This window comes from Eschrichtius robustus, chromosome 19, assembly GCF_028021215.1.
Source record: "Eschrichtius robustus isolate mEscRob2 chromosome 19, mEscRob2.pri, whole genome shotgun sequence".
Classification (NCBI taxonomy): Eukaryota; Metazoa; Chordata; class Mammalia; order Artiodactyla; family Eschrichtiidae; genus Eschrichtius; species Eschrichtius robustus.
In genome coordinates, this window is record NC_090842.1 from 13,021,775 (window position 1) to 13,041,122 (window position 19,348).

Below are 19,348 nucleotides of genomic sequence, written 5' to 3' on the forward strand. Positions count from 1 at the left end.
TTTTCTCTTGTAATAGTCTTTATTTTAAAGTCTATTTTGTCTGATATGAGAATTGCTACTCCAGCTTTCTTTTGATTTCCATTTGCACGGAATATCTTTTTCCATCCCCTCACTTTCAATCTGTATGTGTCCCTAGGTCTGAAGTGGGTCTCTTGTAGATAGCATATATATGGGTCTTGTTTTCGTATCCATTCAGCCAGTCTGTGTCTTTTGGTGGGAGCATTTAATCCATTTACATTTAAGGTAATTATCGATATGTATGTTCCTATTACCATTTTCTTAATTGTTTTGGGTTTGTTATTGTAGGTCTTTTCCTTCTCTTGTGTTTCCTGCCTAGAGAAGTTCCTTTAGCATTTGTTGTAAAGCTGGTTTGGTGGTGCTGAATTCTCTTAGCTTTTGTTTGTCTGAAAAGCTTTTGACTTCTCCATCGAATCTGAATGAGATCCTTGCTGGGTAGAGTAATCTTGGTTTCTAGGTTTTTCCCTTTCATCACTTTAAATATGTCCTGCCACTGCCTTCTGGCTTGCAGAGTTTCTGCTGAAAGATCAGCTGTTAACCTTATGGGGATTCCCTTATATGTTATTTTTTGTTTTTCCCTTGCTGCTTTTAATATTTTTTCTTTGTATTTAATTTTTGATAGCTTGATTAATATATGTCTTGGCGTGTTTCTCCTTGGATTTATCCTGTATGGGACTCTCTGTGCTTCCTGGACTTGATTAACTATTTCCTTTCCCATATTAGGGAAATTTTCAACTCTAATCTCTTCAAATATTTTCTCAGTCCCTTTCTTTTTCTCTTCTTCTTCTGGGACCCCTATAATTCGAATGTTGGTGCATTTAATGTTGTTCCAGAGGTCTCTGAGACTGTCCTCAATTCTTTTCATTCTTTTTTCTTTATTCTGCTCTGCAGTAGTTATTTCCACTATTTTATCTTCCAGGTCACTTATCCGTTCTTCTGCCTGTTATTCTGATATTGATTCCTTCTAGAGAATTTTAAATTTCATTTATTGTGTTGTTCATCATTGTTTGTTTCGTCTTTAGTTCTTCTAGGTACTTGTTAAACGTTTCTTGTATTTTCTCTATTCTATTTCCAAGATTTTGGATCATCTTTACTATCATTACTCTGAATTCTTTTTCAGGTAGACTGCCTATTTCCTCTTCATTTGTTTGGTCTGGTGGGTTTTTACCTTGCTCCTTCATCTTCTGTGTGTTTCTCTGTCTTCTCATTTTGTTTAACTTACTGTGTTTGGGGTCTCCTTTTCACAGGCTGCAGGTTCGTAGTTCCTGTTGTTTTTGGTGTCTGCCCCCAGTGGCTAAGGTTGGTTCAGTGAGTTGTGTAGGCTTCCTGGTGGAGGGGACTAGTGCCTGTGTTCTGGTGGATGAGGCTGGATCTTGTCTTTCTGGTGGGCAGGTCCACGTCCGGTGGTGTGTTTTGGGGTGTCTGTGACCTTATTGTGATTTTAGGCAGCCTGTCTGCTAATCGGTGGGGTTGTGTTCCTGTCTTGCTAGTTTTCTGGCATAGGGTGTCCAGCACTGTAGCTTGCTGGTCGTTGAGTGGAGCTGGGTCTAGCGTTGAGATGGAGATCTCTGGGAGAGCTTTCACTGTTTGATATTATGTGGAGCTGGGAGGTCTCTGGTGGACCATTGTCCTGAATTTGGCTCTCCCACCTCAGCGGCACAGCCCTGACGCCTGGCTGGAGCACCAAGAGCCTGTCATCCACACGGGTCAGAAGAAAAGGGAGAAAAGAGAGAAAGGGAGAAAGGGAGAAAGAAAGAAAGAAAGGAAGGAAGGAAGGAAGGAAGAAAGAGAGAAAGAAAGAAAGAATAAAATAAAGTTATTAAAGTAAAAAATAAAAAATAATTATTAAAAATTAAAATTAAAAGGTAATAAAAATTTTAAGAAAAAATAAAAAGAAAGAAAGAAAGAAGAGAGCAACCAAACCAGAAAACATATCCACTAACGATAACAAGCATTAAAAAGTATACTAAAAAAAAAAAAAAAAGAACGGACAGACAGAACCCTAGGACAGTTGGTAAAAGTGAAGCTATACAGACAGAATCACACAAAGAAGCATACACATACACACTCACAAAAAGAGAAAAAGAAAAAAATATATATATATCATTGCTCCCAAAATCCATCATCTCAATTTCGGGATGATTCATTGTCTGTTCAGGTATTCCACAGATGCGGGGTACGTCAGGTTGATTGTGGAGATTTAATCTGCTGCTCCTGAGGCTGCTGGGAGAGATTTCCCTTTCTTTTCTTTGTTTGCACAGCTCCTGGGGTTCAGCTTTGGATTGAGCCCCGCCTCTGCTTGTAGGTCGCCTGAGGACGTCTGTTCTTTGCTCAGACAAGACGGGGTTAAAGGAGCAGCTGATTAGGGGGCTCTGGCTCACTCAGGCCAGGGGGAGGGAGGGGTACGATGCAGAGTGAGCCTGTGGCAGCAGAGCCCAGTATGACATTGCACCAGCCTGAGGCGTGCCGTGCGTTCTCCCGGGGAAGTTGTCCCTGGATCACGGGACCCTGACAGTGGCGGGCTGCACAGGCTCCTGGGAGGGGCGGTGTGGAGAGTGACCTGTGCTTGCACAGAGGCTTCTTGGTGGCGGCAGCAGCAGCCTTAGTGTCCCATGCCCGTCTCTGGGGTCCACGCTGATAGCCACAGCTCACGCCCGTCTCTGGAGCTCCTTTAAGCGGCGCTGTTTATCTCCTCTCCTCGTGCACCAGGAAACAAAGCGGCAAGAAAAAGTCTCTTGCCTCTTCGGCAGCTCCAGACCTTTTCCCGGACTCCCTCCCGGACAGCTGTGGCGCACTAGCCCCCTTCAGGCTGTGTTCACGCAGCCAACCCCAGTCCTCTCCCTGGGATCCGACCTCCGAAGCTCGAGCCTCAGCTCCCAGCCCCCGCCCGCCCCGGCGGGTGAGCAGACAAGCCTCTCGGGCTGGTGAGTGCTGGTCAGCACCGATCCTCTGTGCGGGAATCTCTCCGCTTTGCCCTCTGCACCCCTGTGGCTGCGCTCTCCTCCGTGGCTCTGAAGCTTCCCCCCCCCCCCCCCCACCACCCCCTGTCTCTGCCAGTGAAGGGGCTTCCTAGTGTGTGGAAACTTTTCCTCCTTCACAGCTCCCTCCCACTGGTGCAGGTACCATCCCTATTCTTTCGTCTCTGTTTTTTCTTTTTTCTTTTGTCCTACCCAGGTACGTGGGAAGTTTCTTGCCTTTTGGGAGGTCTGAGGTCTTCTGCCAGCAGTCAGTAGGTGTTCTGTGGAGTTGTTCCACATGTAGATGTATTTCTGATGTATTTGTGGGGAGGAAGGTGATCTCCACATCTTACTCTTCCGCCATCTTGAAGGTCTCTCATATGATATTTATCTTTCTCTATTTGGGTTACTTAGTATGATAATTTTTTAAAAATTTATTTATGTATGTATATATGTATGTATTTATTTTGGCTGCACTGGGTCTTAGTTGTGGCACACAGGATCTTTGTTGTGGCATGTGGTCTTCTTAGTTGTGGCATGCAGACTTCTTAGTAGCAGCATGCATGTGGAACCTAGTTCCTTGACCAGGGATCGAACCTGGGCCTCCTGCATTGGGAGCACAGAGTCTTACCCACTGGACCACCAGGGAAGTCCCTGTATGATAATTTCTAGGTCCATCCATGTTGCTGCAAATGGCATTACTTCATTCTTTTTAATGGCTGGGTAATGTTCCGTTGTATATATGTATACCACATCTTCTTTATCCATTCATCTGTCAATGCCCAGGAGTGGGATTGCTGGATCATATTTAGTTTTTTAAGGAACCTCCATACTGTTATCCACATGGTTGTACCAATTTACATTCCCACCAACAGTGTAGGATGGTTCCCTGTTTCCACACCTTCTCTAGCATTTATTGTTTGTAGATTTTTTGATGATGGCCATCCTGACTGGTGTGAGGTGATATGTCATTGTAGTTTTGATTTGCATTTCTCTGATAATTAGTGATGTTGAGCATCTTTTCATCTGCTTTTTGACCATCTGTATGTCTTCTTTGGAGAAATATCTATTTAGATCTTTCACCCATTTTTTGATTGTGTTTGTTTTTTTGATGTTGAGCTGCATGAGCTGTTTATATATTTTGGAGATTAATCCCTTGTTGGTTGCTTCATTTGCAAATATTTTCTCCCATTCTGTGGGTTGTCTTTTTGTTTTGTTTATGGTTTCCTTTGCTGTGCAAAAGTTGTTGTTTTTTTAAAATAAATAATTTTTTTAAAAAATTAATTTGGCTGCTCTGGCTCTTAGTTGTAGCACACAGGATCTTTGTTGCTGCCTGTGGGATATTTTAGTTGCGGCATGCAGGATCTTTTTAGTTGCAGCACGTGGGATCTTTTTAGTTGTGGCATGCAGGATCTTTAGTTGTGGCATGCGGCATCTTTAGTTGCAGCATGCAAATTCTTAGTTGGGGCATGTAGGATCTAGTTCCCTGACCAGGGATTGAACCCAGGCCCCCTGCAGTGGGAGTGCACAGTCTTAGCCACTGGACCACCAGGGAAATCCCTGTGCAAAAGTTTTAAGTTTAATTAGGTCCCATTTGTTTATTGTTGTTTTTATTTTCATTCCTCTAGGAGGTGGATCAAAAAAAGTATTGCTGTGATTTATGTCAGAGAGTGTTCTGCCTATGTTTTCCTATAAGTGTTTCATAGTATCTGGCCTTACATTTAGGTCTTTAATCAATTTTGAGTTTGTTTTTGTGTATGGTGTTAGGGAGTGTCCTAATTTCATTCTTTTACATGTAGCTGTCCAGCTTTCCCAGCGCCACTTATTGAAGAGCCTGTATTTTGTCTATTGTATATTCTTGCCTCCTTTGTCATAGATTAGTTGACCATAGGTGCATGGGTTTATCTCTGGAGTTCCTATCCTGTTCCATTGATTTATATTTCTGTTTTTGTGCCAGTACCATACTGGTTTGATTACTGTAGCTTTGCAGTAATGTCTCAAGTCAGGGAGCCTCATTCCTCCAGCTCAGTTTTTCTTTCTCAAGATTGCTTTGGCTATTCAGGGTCTTTTGTGTTTCCATACAAATTGTAAAATTTTCTGTTCTAATTCTGTAAAAAATGCCATTGGTAATTTGATAGGGACTGCATTGAATCTGTAGATTGCTTTGTGTAATATAGTCAATTTGACAATATTGATTCTTCTAACCCAAGAACAAGTTATATGTCTCCATCTGTATCTGTCATCTTTGATTTCTTTCATTAGCATCTTATAGTTTTCAGAGTACAGGTCTTTTGCCTCCTTAGATAGGTTTATTCCTAGGTATTTTATTCTATTTGATGAGATGGTAAATGGAATTGTTTCCTTAATTTTTCTGATCTTTTGTTGGTGATGTATTGGAATGCAACAAATTTCTGTGTATTCATTTTGTATCCTGCAACTTTATCAGATTCATTGATGCGCTCTAGTAGTTTTCTGGTAGCATCTTTAGAATTTTCTATGTATAGTATCATGTCATCTGCAAACAGTGACAGTTTTACGTCTTCTTTTCCAATTTGTATTCCTTTTATTTCTTTTTCATCTCTGATTGCTGTGGCTAGGACTTCCAAAACTATGTTGAATGATAGTGATGAGAGTGGACATCCTTGTTTTGTTCCTGATCTTAGTGGAAATGCTTTCAGTTTTTCACTATTGAGAATGATGTTTGATGTGGGTTTGTCATATCTGGCCTTTATTATGTTGAGGTAGGTTCCCTCTATGTCCACTTTCTAGAGAGTTTTTATCATAAATGGGTGTTGAATTTTGTCAAAAGCTTTTTCTGCATCTATTGAGATGATCACATGGTTTTATTCTTCAATTTGTTAATATGGTTTATCAGATTGATTGATTTACATATATTGAAGAATCCCTGCATCCCTGGGATGAATCCCACTTGATCATGGTGTATGATCCTTTTAAAGTGTTGTTGGATTCTGTTTGCTAGTATTTTGTTGAGGATTTTTGCATCTATATTCATAAGTGATATTGGTATGTAATTTTCTTTTTTTGTCATATCTTTGTCTGGTTTTGGTATCGGGGTGATGGTGACCTCATAGAATGAGTTTGGGAGTGTTCCTTCCTCTGCAATTTTTTGGAAGAGTTTGAGAAGGGTGGGTGTTAGCTCTTCTCTAAATGTTTGATAGAATTCACCTGTGAAGCCATCTGGTCCTGGACTTTTGTTTGTTGGAAGATTTTTAATTACAGTTTCAATTTCATGACTTGTGATTGGTTTGTTCATATTTTCTATTTCTTCCTCGTTCAGTCTTGGAAGATTATACCTTTCTAAGAGTTTGTCCATTTCTTCCAGATTGTCCATTTTATTGGCATAGAGCTGCTTGTAGTAGTCTCTTAGGATGCTTTGTATTTCTGCAGTGTCTGTTGTAACTTCTCCTTTTTCATTTCTAATTTTATTGATTTGAGTCCTCTCCCTCTTTCTTGATGAGTCTGGCTAATGCTTTATCAATTTTGTTTATCTTCTCAAAGAACCAGCTTTTAGTTTTATTGACCCTTGCTATTGTTTGTTTCTATTTCATTTATTTCTGCTTTGATCTTTATGATTTCTTTCCTTCTGCTAACTTTGAGTTTTGTTTGTTCTTCTTTCTCTAGTTCCTGTAGGTGTAAGGTTAGATTGTTTGAGATTTTTCTTGTTTCTTGAGGTAGGCTTGTATAGTTATAAACTTCCCTCTTAGAACTGCTTTTGCTGCATCCCATAGGTTTGGGATCGTCGTGTTTTCATTGTCATTTGTCTCTAGGTATTTTTTGATTTCCTCTTTGATTTCTTCAGTGATCTCTTGGTTATTTAGTAACGTATTGTTTAGCCTCCATGTGTTTGTGTTTTTTACGTTTTTTTCCCTGTAATTCATTTCTAATCTCATAGCGGTGTGGTCAGAAAAGATACTTGATATGATTTCAGTTTTCTTAAATTTACTGTGGCTTGATTTGTGACCCAAGATGTGCTCTATCCTGGAGAATGTTCCATGTGCACCTGAGAAGAAAGTGTAATGTGCTGGTTCTGGATGGAATGTCCTATAAATATCAATAAAATCTATCTGGTCTATTGTGTCATTTAAAGCTTCTGTTTCCTTATTTATTTTCATTTTGGATGATCTGTCCATTGGTGTAAATGAGGTGTTAAAGTCCCCCACTATTATTGTGTTACTGTTTATTTCCTCTTTTATAGCTGTTAGTAGTTGCCTTATGTATTGAGGTGTTCCTATGTTGGGTGCATATATATTTATAATTGTTATATCTTCTTCTTGGATTGATCCCTTGATCATTATGTAGTGTCCTTCCTTGTCTCTTGTAACATTCTTTATTTTAAAGTCTATTTTATCTGATATGAATATTGCTCCTCCAGCTTTCTTTTGATTTCCATTTGCATGGAACATCTTTTTCCATCCCCTCACTTTCAGTCTGTATGTGTCCCTAAGTCTGAAGTGGGTCTTTTGTAGACAGCGTATAGACGGGTCTTGTTTTTGTATCCATTCAGCAAGCCTGTGTCTTTTGGTTGTAGCACTTAATCCATTCACGTTGAAGGTAATTATTGATATGTATGTTCCTATGACCATTTTCTTAATTGTTTTGTTTTTGTAGGTCCTTTTCTTCTCTTGTGTTTACCACTTAGAGAAGTTCCTTTAGCATTTGTTGTCGAGCTGCTTTGGTGGTGCTGAATTCTCTTAGCTTTTGCTTGTCTGTAAAGCTTTTGATTTCTCCATCGAATCTGAATGAGATCCTTGCCAGGTAGAGTAATCTTGGTTGTAGTTTCTTCCCTTTCATCACTTTAAGCATATCATGCCACTCCCTTCTGGCTTGTAGAGTTTCTGCTGAGAAATCAGCTCTTAACCTTATGGGAGTTCCCTTGTATGTTATTTGTCGTTTTTCCCTTGCTGCTTTCAATAATTTTTCTTTGTCTTTAATTTTTGCCAGTTTGATTACTATGTGTCTTGGCGTGTTTCTCCTTGGGTTTATCCTGTATGGGCCCCTCTGCGCTTCCTGTACTTGGGTGGCTATTTCCTTTCCTATGTTAGGGAAGTTTTCGACTATAATCTTTTCAAATATTTTCTCGGGTCCTTTCTCTCTCTCTTCTCCTTCTGGGACCCCTATAATGCGAATGTTGTTGTGTTTAATGTTGTCCCAGAGGTCTCTTAGGCTGTCTTCATTTCTTTTCATTCTTTTTTCTTTATTCTGTTCCATGGCAGTGATTTCCACCATTCTGTCTTCCAGCTCACTTATTCATTCTTCTGCCTCAATTATTCTGCTAGTGATTCCTTCTAGTGTAGTTTTCATTCCAGTTATTGTACTGTTCATTTCTGTTTGTGTGTTCCTTAAATCTTCTAGCTCTTTGTTAAACATTTCTTGTGCCTCCATTCTTTTTCCCAGATCTTGGATCATCTTTACTATCATTACTCTAAATTATTTTTCAGGTAAGTTGCCTATGTCCACTTCATTTAGTTGCTCTTGTGGGTTTTTATCTTGTTCCTTTGTCTGGAATATATTTGTCTGCAGTCTCATTTTGTCTAACTTTCTGTGTTTGTGGTCTCCTTTCCTCTGGCTGCAGGATTGTAGCTCCTCTTATTTCTTGAGTCTGCCCCCTGGTGGGTGAGGTTGGTCCTGAGGCTTGTGCAGGCTTCCTGGTGGGAGGTACTGGTGCCTGCTCACTGGTGGGTGGACTGGGTCTTGTCCATCTCATGTGCAGGGCCATGTCAAGAGGTGTGTTTAGAGGTGGATGTGAGCTCAGAACAGCTTTAGGCAGCCTGTCTGCTGATGGGTGGGGCTGTGTTCCTATCCTGCTAGTTATTTGGCCAGAGGTGTTCCAGCACTGGAGCCTGTAGGCTGTTGGGTAGGGCCAAGTCTTGATGCAAAAATGGTGACCTCTGGAAGAGCTCACGCCAATCAGTTTTCTCTGGGGCCTCTCTGCCACCAGTGTCCTTGCCCCCGCTGTGAGCCACAGCCAACCTTCCCCTCCCCAGGAGACCCTCCAAGACTCATAGGTAGGTCCAGCCCAGGCTTCTATGGAGTTACTGATTTATGCTGGATTCCAGTGTATGTGTAAGCTTGTGTGCTCCCTCCAAGAGTGGAGTCTCTGTTTCCCCAAGTCCTGTGGAGCTCCTACACTCAAGCCCTGCTGGCCTTTGAAGCCAAATGGTCTGGGGGTTACTCCTCCTGATGCCAGACCTTAGGCTGGGGAGCCTGCTGTGGATCTCAGAACTCTCACTCTTGTGGGAGAACCTCTGTGATATAAGTATTTTCCAGTTTGTGGGTCACCCTCCCTGCGGGTGTGGGATTTGATTACATTGCTAAAGTTCCCCTCCTACTGTCTCGTTGTGGCTTCCTCTTTGTCTTTGAATGTAAAATATTTTTTTTGGTAGGTTCCAGTCTTTTTTGTAGATGGTTGTTCAGCAGTTAGTTGTGATTTGAGTGTTTTTGTGAGGGGAGGTGAGCTCAAGTCCTTCTACTCTGCCATCTTTTCTGAAATCGAGGGGCTGCTTTTAGTTCGGATGCTTGCTGTCTCTTTCCTCAGTGTGTGCTGGCTGTTATCTTCTTGATATGGGGTGTTCAGGTGCAGCGGCCCTTGCGCACTCCCAGGATGGTGGGGGCAGGCCTTGGTGCCTGCTCACGTGTCTTGTATGTGCAGCTGCTCTCTGCACACTCTGGGCACAGCAGGGGCAGTGCTTGGTACCTGTTCATGGGTCTTGTAGCAGTGGCCTGTGCCCACCTCTGCAGTCCACGATGGTGGCATCAACTTGCACTCACCCCCGAAACTCCTGTAGGCAGTGTCCTGTTGTGTGGGAGGGCTCACAGGAAAGAAGCGCTTATGGTGGTCCTGCCCCTCTCCTCATGTGCCCCCCAGTAATGGTACCTTGCCTCCCTGGTGGGCCCAGGTTTCTTCTGAGTACACCCTCAGTTGCCACAGTCCAGCCTCTTCAGGCTGTCCCTGGGCAGCCAACCCTGGTCGTCTCCCTGGGTTTGACCTCTGAAGCCTGAACATCAGCACCCAGCCCCCACTTGCACCAACAGACGGGGGTCTCAGGGTGGGGAGCGCAGGGCAGTGGTGCTGACCTTCTGTGCAGGTTATTCTCCATTTTCCCTTCTGCAAACCAGTTGCTGCACTCTCCTTCTAGGCTCCAAAGCTCCCCCTCCATCCAGGCTGATCTCCCTGTGGTGAGGAGGCTTCCCAGGAGGTGGGAACCTTTCCTCCTTCACAGCTCCCTCCCTTGGGCACTGGCCCCATCCCAACTCCTTCTTTTTCCTTTTGTCTGGTCATGTGGAGGTTTTCTTGCCCTTTTGGAAGTCTGAGGTCTTCTGTTGGTGTTCAGTAGATGTTCTGTGTGAACTGTGCCACTTGTAGATGCATTTTTAATGTTTCTGTGGGAGAAGGTGAGCTTCCTGTCCTACTCCTCTGCCATCTTGATCCTGTCTCCCAGAATCTTTCAGGAAGGTTTGAATTTCAGTTAAGGTATAGGTTCTGATGTTTCTACTTTGTGATTCTCTCCTGTTACCTTAATCTTATGCGTTGTTACTGGATGTTTGTGGATGACGTCCCTGTGAGCCCTCTTTGTAAGCGGCTGCTCTCCTCTCCAGGGTGCCCCAGCTGACCTCGCTGGGGCTGGGGTCTGCTTCCACTAGCACAGTACTCACAGGGTCTTTGGGAACACCTCCTTGGCCTCCGGAGTGGAACATAAGAGCCTGGCATGCTGGTGTGCGGCAGCACAGGACGCTTCGTTGGAGGTTCTGAGTTTATCAAGGAGCTGGTGCACCTCTGCAGGGTTCTTAGGAGAAGCTGGCACCAGATGTTTAGGACGTTCATATTGGTCTATTAATTTTTTAGCAACATTTCACCAGGGATTGGACCCATGATATATCCCATTGGGTAAGGGGAGGAAGAGCCATAGCAGAGTCAAGTGGTGACACAGAGACCCGACGCCTCCACCGTATTACCCCTTTCATGGTGCCGTTGGTGCTATTTCACTTGTCTGGGTCAGGACACATAGTCCAGGCATGACCCACCGACTCAGTGGTCACAGGTAGGGTCTCCTGTTATTTGGGATACCTGTCTTTTAGATGGATGCCTCAGTGGTCAAAAGCTTAAGCCAGGCACCTGCATTACAATTTAAAAAAATTCAACAGTCAGGTGCTTATACTACAGTTATCTTGTTACCGATTTCTAATTTGATCCTGTTGTGGTCAGGGAACACTCTGTACGATTTCAATCCTTCTAAACAAGACTTGTATGGCCCAGCATATATCTATTCTTTTGAATGTGCTATGTGCATTTGAAAAGAATGTATATTCCACAGCTATTAGTGGAAAAAAAAATTTTTTTTTTTTTTGGCTGCGCTATGTGCCATGTAGGATCTTAGTTCCCTAACCAGGGATCAAACCTGTATCCCGTACAGTGGGAGTGTGGAGTCTTAACCACTGGACTACCAGGGAAGTCCTGGTGAAATAGTCTATCAACGTCAGATCAAGGTGGTTAATAGTGGTGTTCATATTTTATATATCTTGATTGAATTTTTGTCTAGTTCTATCAAGTGCTGAGAGAAGATGTTAAAATCTTCAACTATGCTTGTGGGTTTGTCTTGTCTTTCTTTAAATGTGTCCATTTTTGCTTTATCTATTTGGAAGCTCTGTTACTAGGCACATACATGTTTGTCTCCCCAAATTAACCCCATTATGATTACTCTTTAGTAATACTCTGTCCTGAAGTCTGTTTTATCTGATAGTAATATTACTCTCCAAGCTTCTTATGTTTACCAGTTATGAAATATTTTTTCCATCCACTTACATATCCATCTGTCTTTACATTAAAAGCATGATTCTTACAGAACATATAGTTTGGCCTTGCTTTTTTTTTTTATCCATTAGACAATTTCTGCCTTTCATTAATATGACTGAACTTTAGGTCTACCATCATACTACTTGTTTTGTTTGTCCCTCCCCCCTTTTTGTTCCTTTCTTCTTTCTTGCCTTCTTTTTGGGTTAAAAATGTTCTTAAGAGTTCCATTTTAATTTATCTATTAGCTTTTTAGATATACTTCTTTCCATACTTTTTTCAGTGGTCGCTCTAGATTACAATATACCTGAACTTTTCATAGTCTTAGTGTTGTATCACGTCATGTACCGTGAGCAAATTCCTTAGCCTCTCTGAACCTCAGTTTCCTTTATAAACAAGAATAAACAACTTGTCTCATGGGTTATTTGGCTATTGAACGAGCTAACGCATATGAAGCAAATAGTATGCTTTCAAGAGCAGAATAAGCAAGGAAATACCTTTGTACCATCATCACTAACAGCAGTGCTGTTGTTATTACTGATACCAACCAGGGTTCTTAGCCTTCCCTAATCAATAGAAATTGACTAGAGGCCAGACAAGAAATTCAGGCAAGGCTTTATTGGGGCCCCTGCTGCAGCAGGGGGCAGCGAAAACTAGTGACAGGTTCCCTTGCTCACTCCTCGATTTGGGGTGAGCTGGTTCTATGTGGGGTGAAGGTAGGGGTGTGTCCAGGGGTCAGGCTGGAGGGGTGGCTTAGGTGTTTTGCCCCCCACTTTGGTGGTGTTGAGTGCCGGGGGAATGCGCAGTACTCTGCTTTTGCTCCCAACACCCTGTTTTTTTGCTCCCAGCTCTTCAGAAGTGGCAGTCAGGTTTTTTTTTTTTTTTTTGTCTTTTTGTATCTTTTGTCCATAATTTGCCCCCAACTGCACATGCATGCAGTTATTTTTAGTCCCTTATAGTTTCTTCGTATTTTGTTGCTCAAGGAGATGTTTGTCCAGGTGTAAGCACTGCAGCAAAAAGTCCCAGGTCCCAGCCTGTCTCATTCCCCCCGAGAGACTCTACACCCTTACTCTTAAGGGGTAAGGGGCCGAAGATCTCTTCTTCTGAAGCTTCTTCCTGCTGGACAGGGGCCGCAGACCCTAGCTTACCCTAGAGGTGTAGAAGTCCCTTGCTGACTCTTCCAAGGACCTGTAGGGACCTGGGCCACTCTCCGCTGGAATGGGTTGAATTTCTTGAATCATCACAAGCCTTACTTCAAACTTTTGGAGCCTAGAAGACACAAACTTAGCCAAAAGGTTAAACAAGGGCTAAAAAGGAGAAGAACAACAATAGCCATTAAAGGGCCTAGAAAGGGAAGGAACCAGGGTAACTTTGGGAGGGCTTCCTTAACTGTTGACCAGACAGGGGAGGTGATGTCACCCCTGCCAAGAAGCCACTCTGCTTGGGTGTATATTTTTGTTAATCTCAGGGTTAAAGTTTAACATGATTCTCTATTTTTAGAATGGAAGGTCTGGACCTATTGGTCCCAGGTCTCCTTCTTGGACTGAAAAGTCTTAGTCACAGGTTTACAACAGCAGGGAAGACAACGGAGCGCCAGGCGAAATACAGCATAAATCAGCATGACTGAAAAGAAAAGGGTTATGAGAAAATGAAAACCTCCTGCCAGAAAGTTTTTTATACCCTGTGGGATCGAAGAGAACAAACTAGAGAACCAGTTTTCAATTTCCCCGCCCATGTTGAATAGCAAGGATTGGTGGTTAACTGTCCACTGAAGCCAGGTGGCTTGTCGAATTTTCTCAGTGTTGGTTTCTACCTGGGAAGAAGTGTTGATGTATGTGCAACAAGAAGTACTGGCAATTGCACATACCAATCCTTGTTCTGCCAATAGATAATCGAGGGTCAATTTTTTGTCAAGTACCACCTTGGCCAGGGAATCTAGACTTGTTTTGGTTTTTGAACCGTTTCTGTGAGATGTAAAATCTCAGCCCTGTATTTTACAGGGGGATTTTTTGCATTTAGAAGTCCTCTTTCTTTCCAGATACCATGGGCATGTAAAACAAGGCAGGCATATTTTGAGCCTGTGTATATATTTATACTTTTTTTTCCCCTAACTTTAAGGCTCAAGTTAGGGCTATTAGCTCAGCCCTCTGGGCTTGTTAGGTAGCAAAGGTTTTGCTTCTATAACAGTATGAGCGCTCACAATAGCATAATCTGCCCTCCTGACTCCGTCTTTAACAAAACTACTGCCATTAGTAAACCATTCTCCCTCAGGGTTTTCTACGGCCTGGTCTGTTAAATCAGGCCTACAGGCATAAACCTGGTCACAGTTTTCCAGGCAGGAATGTGTTAGCTTTGGGCTTTCAGTGGGCATCAGTGTAGCCAGGTTAAGGATGTGGCACGTTTTGAGGTTACCTCTGGGGAGTCAAGGAGTAAAGCCCAGTACTTAGTAAGGCAGCCTCCAGTTAACCAATTGTGGCCTTTAATCTCCAGAATCCCTTGTCCTTGATGAGGGGTCTGGACTTCCAGTGGCTGTCCAAAGGTAAGCTTGTCAGCTTCTTCCACTGATAAAGCAGTGGCAGTTACCACCTGGAGGCAGCCAGGCCAGCCTCGGGCCATGGAATCTAGAAAACAGATTTTCTAGATTTGGAAAAATCTGGAAAAAGTTTGGAAAAATAGCCTATAGGCTGAGGAACTTCTCCTAGCTTTTGTACAAGGACCCCCAGAGCTGTCCCCTGATTTTCAGCTCTGTACAAGATAAATGGCTTTTTTAAACTGGGGAGACCTAGAACAGGAGCTCTGGTGAGGGCCTGTTTGATATTATTAAAAGCCTTTTCTTGTTCCCCAGTCCAAAGTAATGCTTCTGTATCTGGGCCTTTCGTGGCTTCATACAGAGGCTTAGCCATTAGTCAGAATCCTGGAATTCAAATTCTGCAAAATCCTGCCATGCCGAAGAAAGTACGAAGTTTTTGTTGTCCTTTTTTTTTTTTTTTGGTCTTTGGGGCACTGAGGCCTAATATAGCTTATTTTCTATCTGGAGATAACTGTCTACTTCCAGGGTTTATAATATATCCCAGATATTTAACTTGTTGCTTTGAGATTTGTGCTTTTTTTCTGGGAGATCCTGTAGCCCCGGGCCCCAAGGAAATTAAGGACTTCAGTGGTATTCTGATCTGAGGCCTCCATGGTGGAGCTACATATTAATATGTCATCTACATACTGTAGGATAGCCCCTTCTTTTAGGTGTATTTCCCTTAGTCCCTTTCCTAGGGCCTGGGCAAACAAGCTGGCTGTCCTGAAACCCCTGAGGCAATACTGTCCAGGTATATTGTTGCATTTGGCCTGAGTGGGGGTTAGTCCACTCAAAGGCACAGACACTGAGATGAGGGATGAATTGTGATGCACAAGAATCCATCCTTGAGGTCAAGGACAGTAAACCATTTGGCATCTCCAGGAATCTGGACTAATATAAGGATGAGCTATAAGGGGATGTATAGGGATCCCTACATCATTTACTGCTCTAAGGTCTTGTACCATTTGATATTCCCCACTTGGCTTAACAACTGGCAAAATAGGGGTAATGCACAGAGACCAGGGCACTAAGAGGCCACGCTTTAGGAATTTATCTACGAGGGGTTGCAAACCCTTTTTTGCTTCAACTTTATGGGATACTGTCTCTTGTTAGGATAAGTGACTTCTGGCTTAAGGCTAATTTTTACAGGTTGGACGTTTATAGCCTTCTTAGGGATTCCTTTGTCCCAAACTGCAGGGTTTACTGTGTGTAGAATATGGCTGGGAATAGGGCTTTGTTCTTCCAGCTGATTTGTCTTAGAGTCAAGAAAAGGGGCTGCTCGGCACCTCCTAATCGTAATATGGCTCCAAGGGAGCCTAGAAAGTCTCTTTCCACTAGTGGGGTAGGACACTCAGGCACAACTTAAAAGACATATGAAATTAAATGCTGTTCAAATTGGCAAGTGAGAGGCCCAGTAAAATAACAGGTGTGAGGCTTTCCATCGACACCAGTCACTGTACAACTTTTGGAAAGCGGCCCAGTATGAGAGATCAAGACAGAGTAAGTGGCTCCTGTATCAATTATAAAATTGATTTTCTTACCTGCCATGTCAAGGACCACCTGGGGCTACTCGATAGAGATAGACATCTCATGAAGGGGAGCCGCCAGAGTCCCTGGGCCTCCTCAGTCGTCTAGCATGGCCATCTCGGGAGCGGGAGCCCCCCTTCCACTTCGGAACTGGGGACAGTCCCATTTCCAATGACCTGTTCGTTTGCAGACTGGGCATGGACCAGGGGCTCTTTTTGGCACTTTTGGGCCCAGTGGTCAGTTGACTTACATTTGAAGCATTTCCCCTTGCTGGTTTTGTCTCCAGGTGGATGGTTAAATTTCCTTGGCCCCCTTGGGTTGTCCTGAGGTCATAAGGCGTGGCTGACAGCTATGGCCATTGGTTTAGCATAAGCCCTGGTCTGCCTGTTTTCACATTGAGTTCTCTCTTCCTCCTCAGCTTGGTCTCAATTATTAAATACCGAAGGCCACCTCTAGGAGTTGGGCATCAGGGTTTGTGTGCCTAATTGTAACTTTTGGAGCTTTTGCCAGGGGCAGACTGGCTGATAAAATGTTGTCCAAGTAGGGATTGGCCCTCTGGAGTAGATGGATCAATATTAGTAAATTTTCTAAAAGGCTCCACAAGATATCCCTGAAAGAGAGCTGGATTTTCTTTTCCTTCTTGGGTCACTCCCTTTAACCTTTTCATAGTTAACTGGCTTTTTGATGTACTTTCTCATCCCTTCTAATACACGTTGGATCATTTGCTTCCTGGTTTCTGTTCCCTCCTGGGAATTATAATTCCAGCAGGGCTCCTGATTTGGGACTGTCTCCCCACCCATACCAAAATGTTTGGTTTGGTCCCTGGCAAGCTGGATATGACTATCTGGACATCCTTCCAAGTTAAATCAAAGGTCAGAGTTAGGGCCTGAAACCCTCCAGCAAACTTACTAGGGTCTTCAGAAAATCGGCCCAGTCTGTTTGCATTGGGCTAAACTGGTTATAGAGAAGGGCACATGTACTCTGATTGTCCCTTCACCGTTTGCCACTTCCCTAAGAGGGCATATTTTCCCGATCCTGGGTGATAAGAAGTTCCACTACAAGTTACCCCAGAGGGACTAGTCTCTTCTTTCTGGGGTAACGGAGGGCATAAAGGGACATAGGGAGGTGAAGTTGGGGACCGGTCAGAGGGATCTGGGGAAGTAGGTGGCTCGGGAGAGGCAGGTGGCTCTGGAAAAGCAGGGGAGACTTGGTTCCCCCCTGAGAGCTGGGGAAGGTTAAAAGGGGATCATCTGAAATGTCAGGAGTGCTTTCTGATTCCACAGGCTTTTGATTATAGGAGCTGCATAGAGCAGGGTTTTGGTAAAGGGTCATGAAGGCTTGAACATAGGGAACCTCAGTCCATTTTCCCATCTGTGACAGTAGAAATCCAATTGCAATATGGTATTATAATTTAGAGACCCATTTCAGACCATTTTTCTCCATCCCCCCAACTTATATAAAGGCCAGGTAGTGTTATGGTAGAGTTTAAGTTTTTCCCTTTTCTTATTTGAAATGGCTTGGATATTCAATGAATTCCTATCATGTAACTTAATTTAGTTTCAAGTTACCAAAATTTGGAGGGACTATTTTAGATGGACATTTCCAAAACATAATTATTCCTATAGAGTTTACCAAAAAGCTCTTATCTCAGTTACATTTACTTAAAAGTTTAATCATATCAGGTTATTTTCCCTGTTGGCAAATTTCATAACAATGTGCACTTATTGACTTCCAGTAACCCTAGGTACAATAAAAGTATTATATGTAATGTTGACGACTCTAAAGACAGGTCTGTATTAATTAAACCCACAAACTTAAGCTAGCTTTAATACCAGATATTAATTCAATATTGAATATTTCCCAGATCACATGAACCTGAAAAGTATTCTGGTGAGTTTTTTAAAAATTATTTCTGAGAATGTATTTAGGTGCTTACTTTCTGTTAAGCCAATTAAATACAACTCATTTACAAGTTAGTTTTTACATAAAGACAGACAGAACCAGAGACCTCATGGTTTTCCCGCTTGAATTTAAAAAGGCCTCTCTTTTTTCTCCTCAGTCTGGGGGACTACAGATGGATCAGGTAGTTCCTGAGAGCCCAGGCAGAATAGCTACATTGCAAAGGCAGAGGAGAGAAATGCGAGCGCCTCTCTTTTCTTTTTTGCTCTTTAAAATCCCACCAAGTAACTCAAGGCTGGAGTCTCAGGTAATGTGGGCTATGTTTGTATTTCAAGGCTTAAATGCTGCATCGTGCCCACAATTTCAGCAGAGACTTGCAGGAGCAGCTGGACAGACAAAACTACATAAGACAAAGATACCAATGACAAAAACTTAAAGACACAAACAAGAAGTTTTCAGGATAAAGGGGACGAGAGTGCAGTTATAAGGATCAATGGAGAAGTAAAGGGAAAAGACTGAAAAAGAGAAAGAGACAGCAAGAAAATAAAGGTGGTAATACTGGGACGATAGGACTTCCAGCCAGTACACAATATGAGGTTTGAACCTCAATCATTCATAAGTCTCCCATCAAGAAGAGCCTGCTGGACCAGCGTCTGCACGGTGTGAGGCGAGCCTCTCCCACCTCTGCTTGTCACCCGTCAAGGTGAGCCACTGCCGGCCAGAGGGAGCAGGTCTCACAAGCTGGGAGGAGTGATGCTGTAGCTGCCCAACGTCCACTCTCTCGGAAGGACAGGACAGAAGTAGGAGAGGACGGAGAAAGGAGAAGTAGAGAGATTCCAGGAGAGGGAAAGGGACAAAGGGGAGGGGAAAGCATCGCCTGAATGAGGGTACTGAGGCCCCCAGGGGCCAGGAAGGCAGACTTACCAAATGTGGTGATGCTGAAACAAGAGGTTCAGGTGGCCACTTGTCACCCACAGGGAAGCTGCATTCGGTGGTCCTGGAGGCGCCCAGATCCTCTCCCTGGAACAACGGGCGACAAGTGCCCCACGTTGGGTGACACTAAGTCTGATACGGAACAGGGTTCTTGGCCTTCCGCAATCAATAGGGGCAAGACAAGAAATTCAGGCAAGGCTTTACTGGGGCCCCTGCTGCAGCAGGAGGGAGCGAGAACAAGTAACAGGTTCCCTTTCTCGCTCCACAAAGGGGGGGCAAGCTGGTTCCTTATATGGGGTGAGGGCAGCAGTGTGTGTCCAGGGGTCACGCCGGAGGGGTGGCTTGGGTGGTCTGCCCCCCCTTTGGTGGTGTTGAGTGCAGGGGGCATGCGCAGTACTCTACTTTTGCTCCCGACACCCTGTTTTTGCTCCCAGCTCTTCAGAAGTGGCAGTTGGGTTTGGTTTTGTTTTGTCTTTTTGTATCTTGTTGTCCATAATTTGCCCCAACTGTGCATGCACACAGTTTTTAGTCCCTTATAATTTCTTTGTATTTTGTTGCTCCAGGAGACGTTTGTCCAGGTGTAAGCACTGCAGCAAAGGGTCCCAGGTCCCAGCTTGTCTCACTATTATTACCACT

General features: G+C 43.4%; 1 protein-coding gene across 3 annotated transcripts in view; it reads right to left on the reverse strand.

The window, feature by feature from the left end:
- Positions 1-12,403: 12,403 nt before the first annotated feature.
- Positions 12,404-19,348, reverse strand: part of ZFP1 (ZFP1 zinc finger protein) — a 48,960-nt gene continuing 42,015 nt past the window's right edge. Inside the window, exons 4-5 of one of the 3 annotated variants that reach the window (XM_068528934.1) lie at positions 18,704-18,799; positions 12,404-13,067 (exon numbers count right to left, since the gene is read on the reverse strand). In XM_068528934.1, the coding sequence (XP_068385035.1) occupies positions 18,747-18,799 (53 nt within the window). In that variant the 3' untranslated portion in view covers positions 12,404-13,067; positions 18,704-18,746. Of the gene's footprint in view, positions 13,408-18,559; positions 18,800-19,348 lie in introns of those variants that run through there. The other 2 variants (XM_068528932.1, XM_068528933.1) reach the window with 2 other exon arrangements.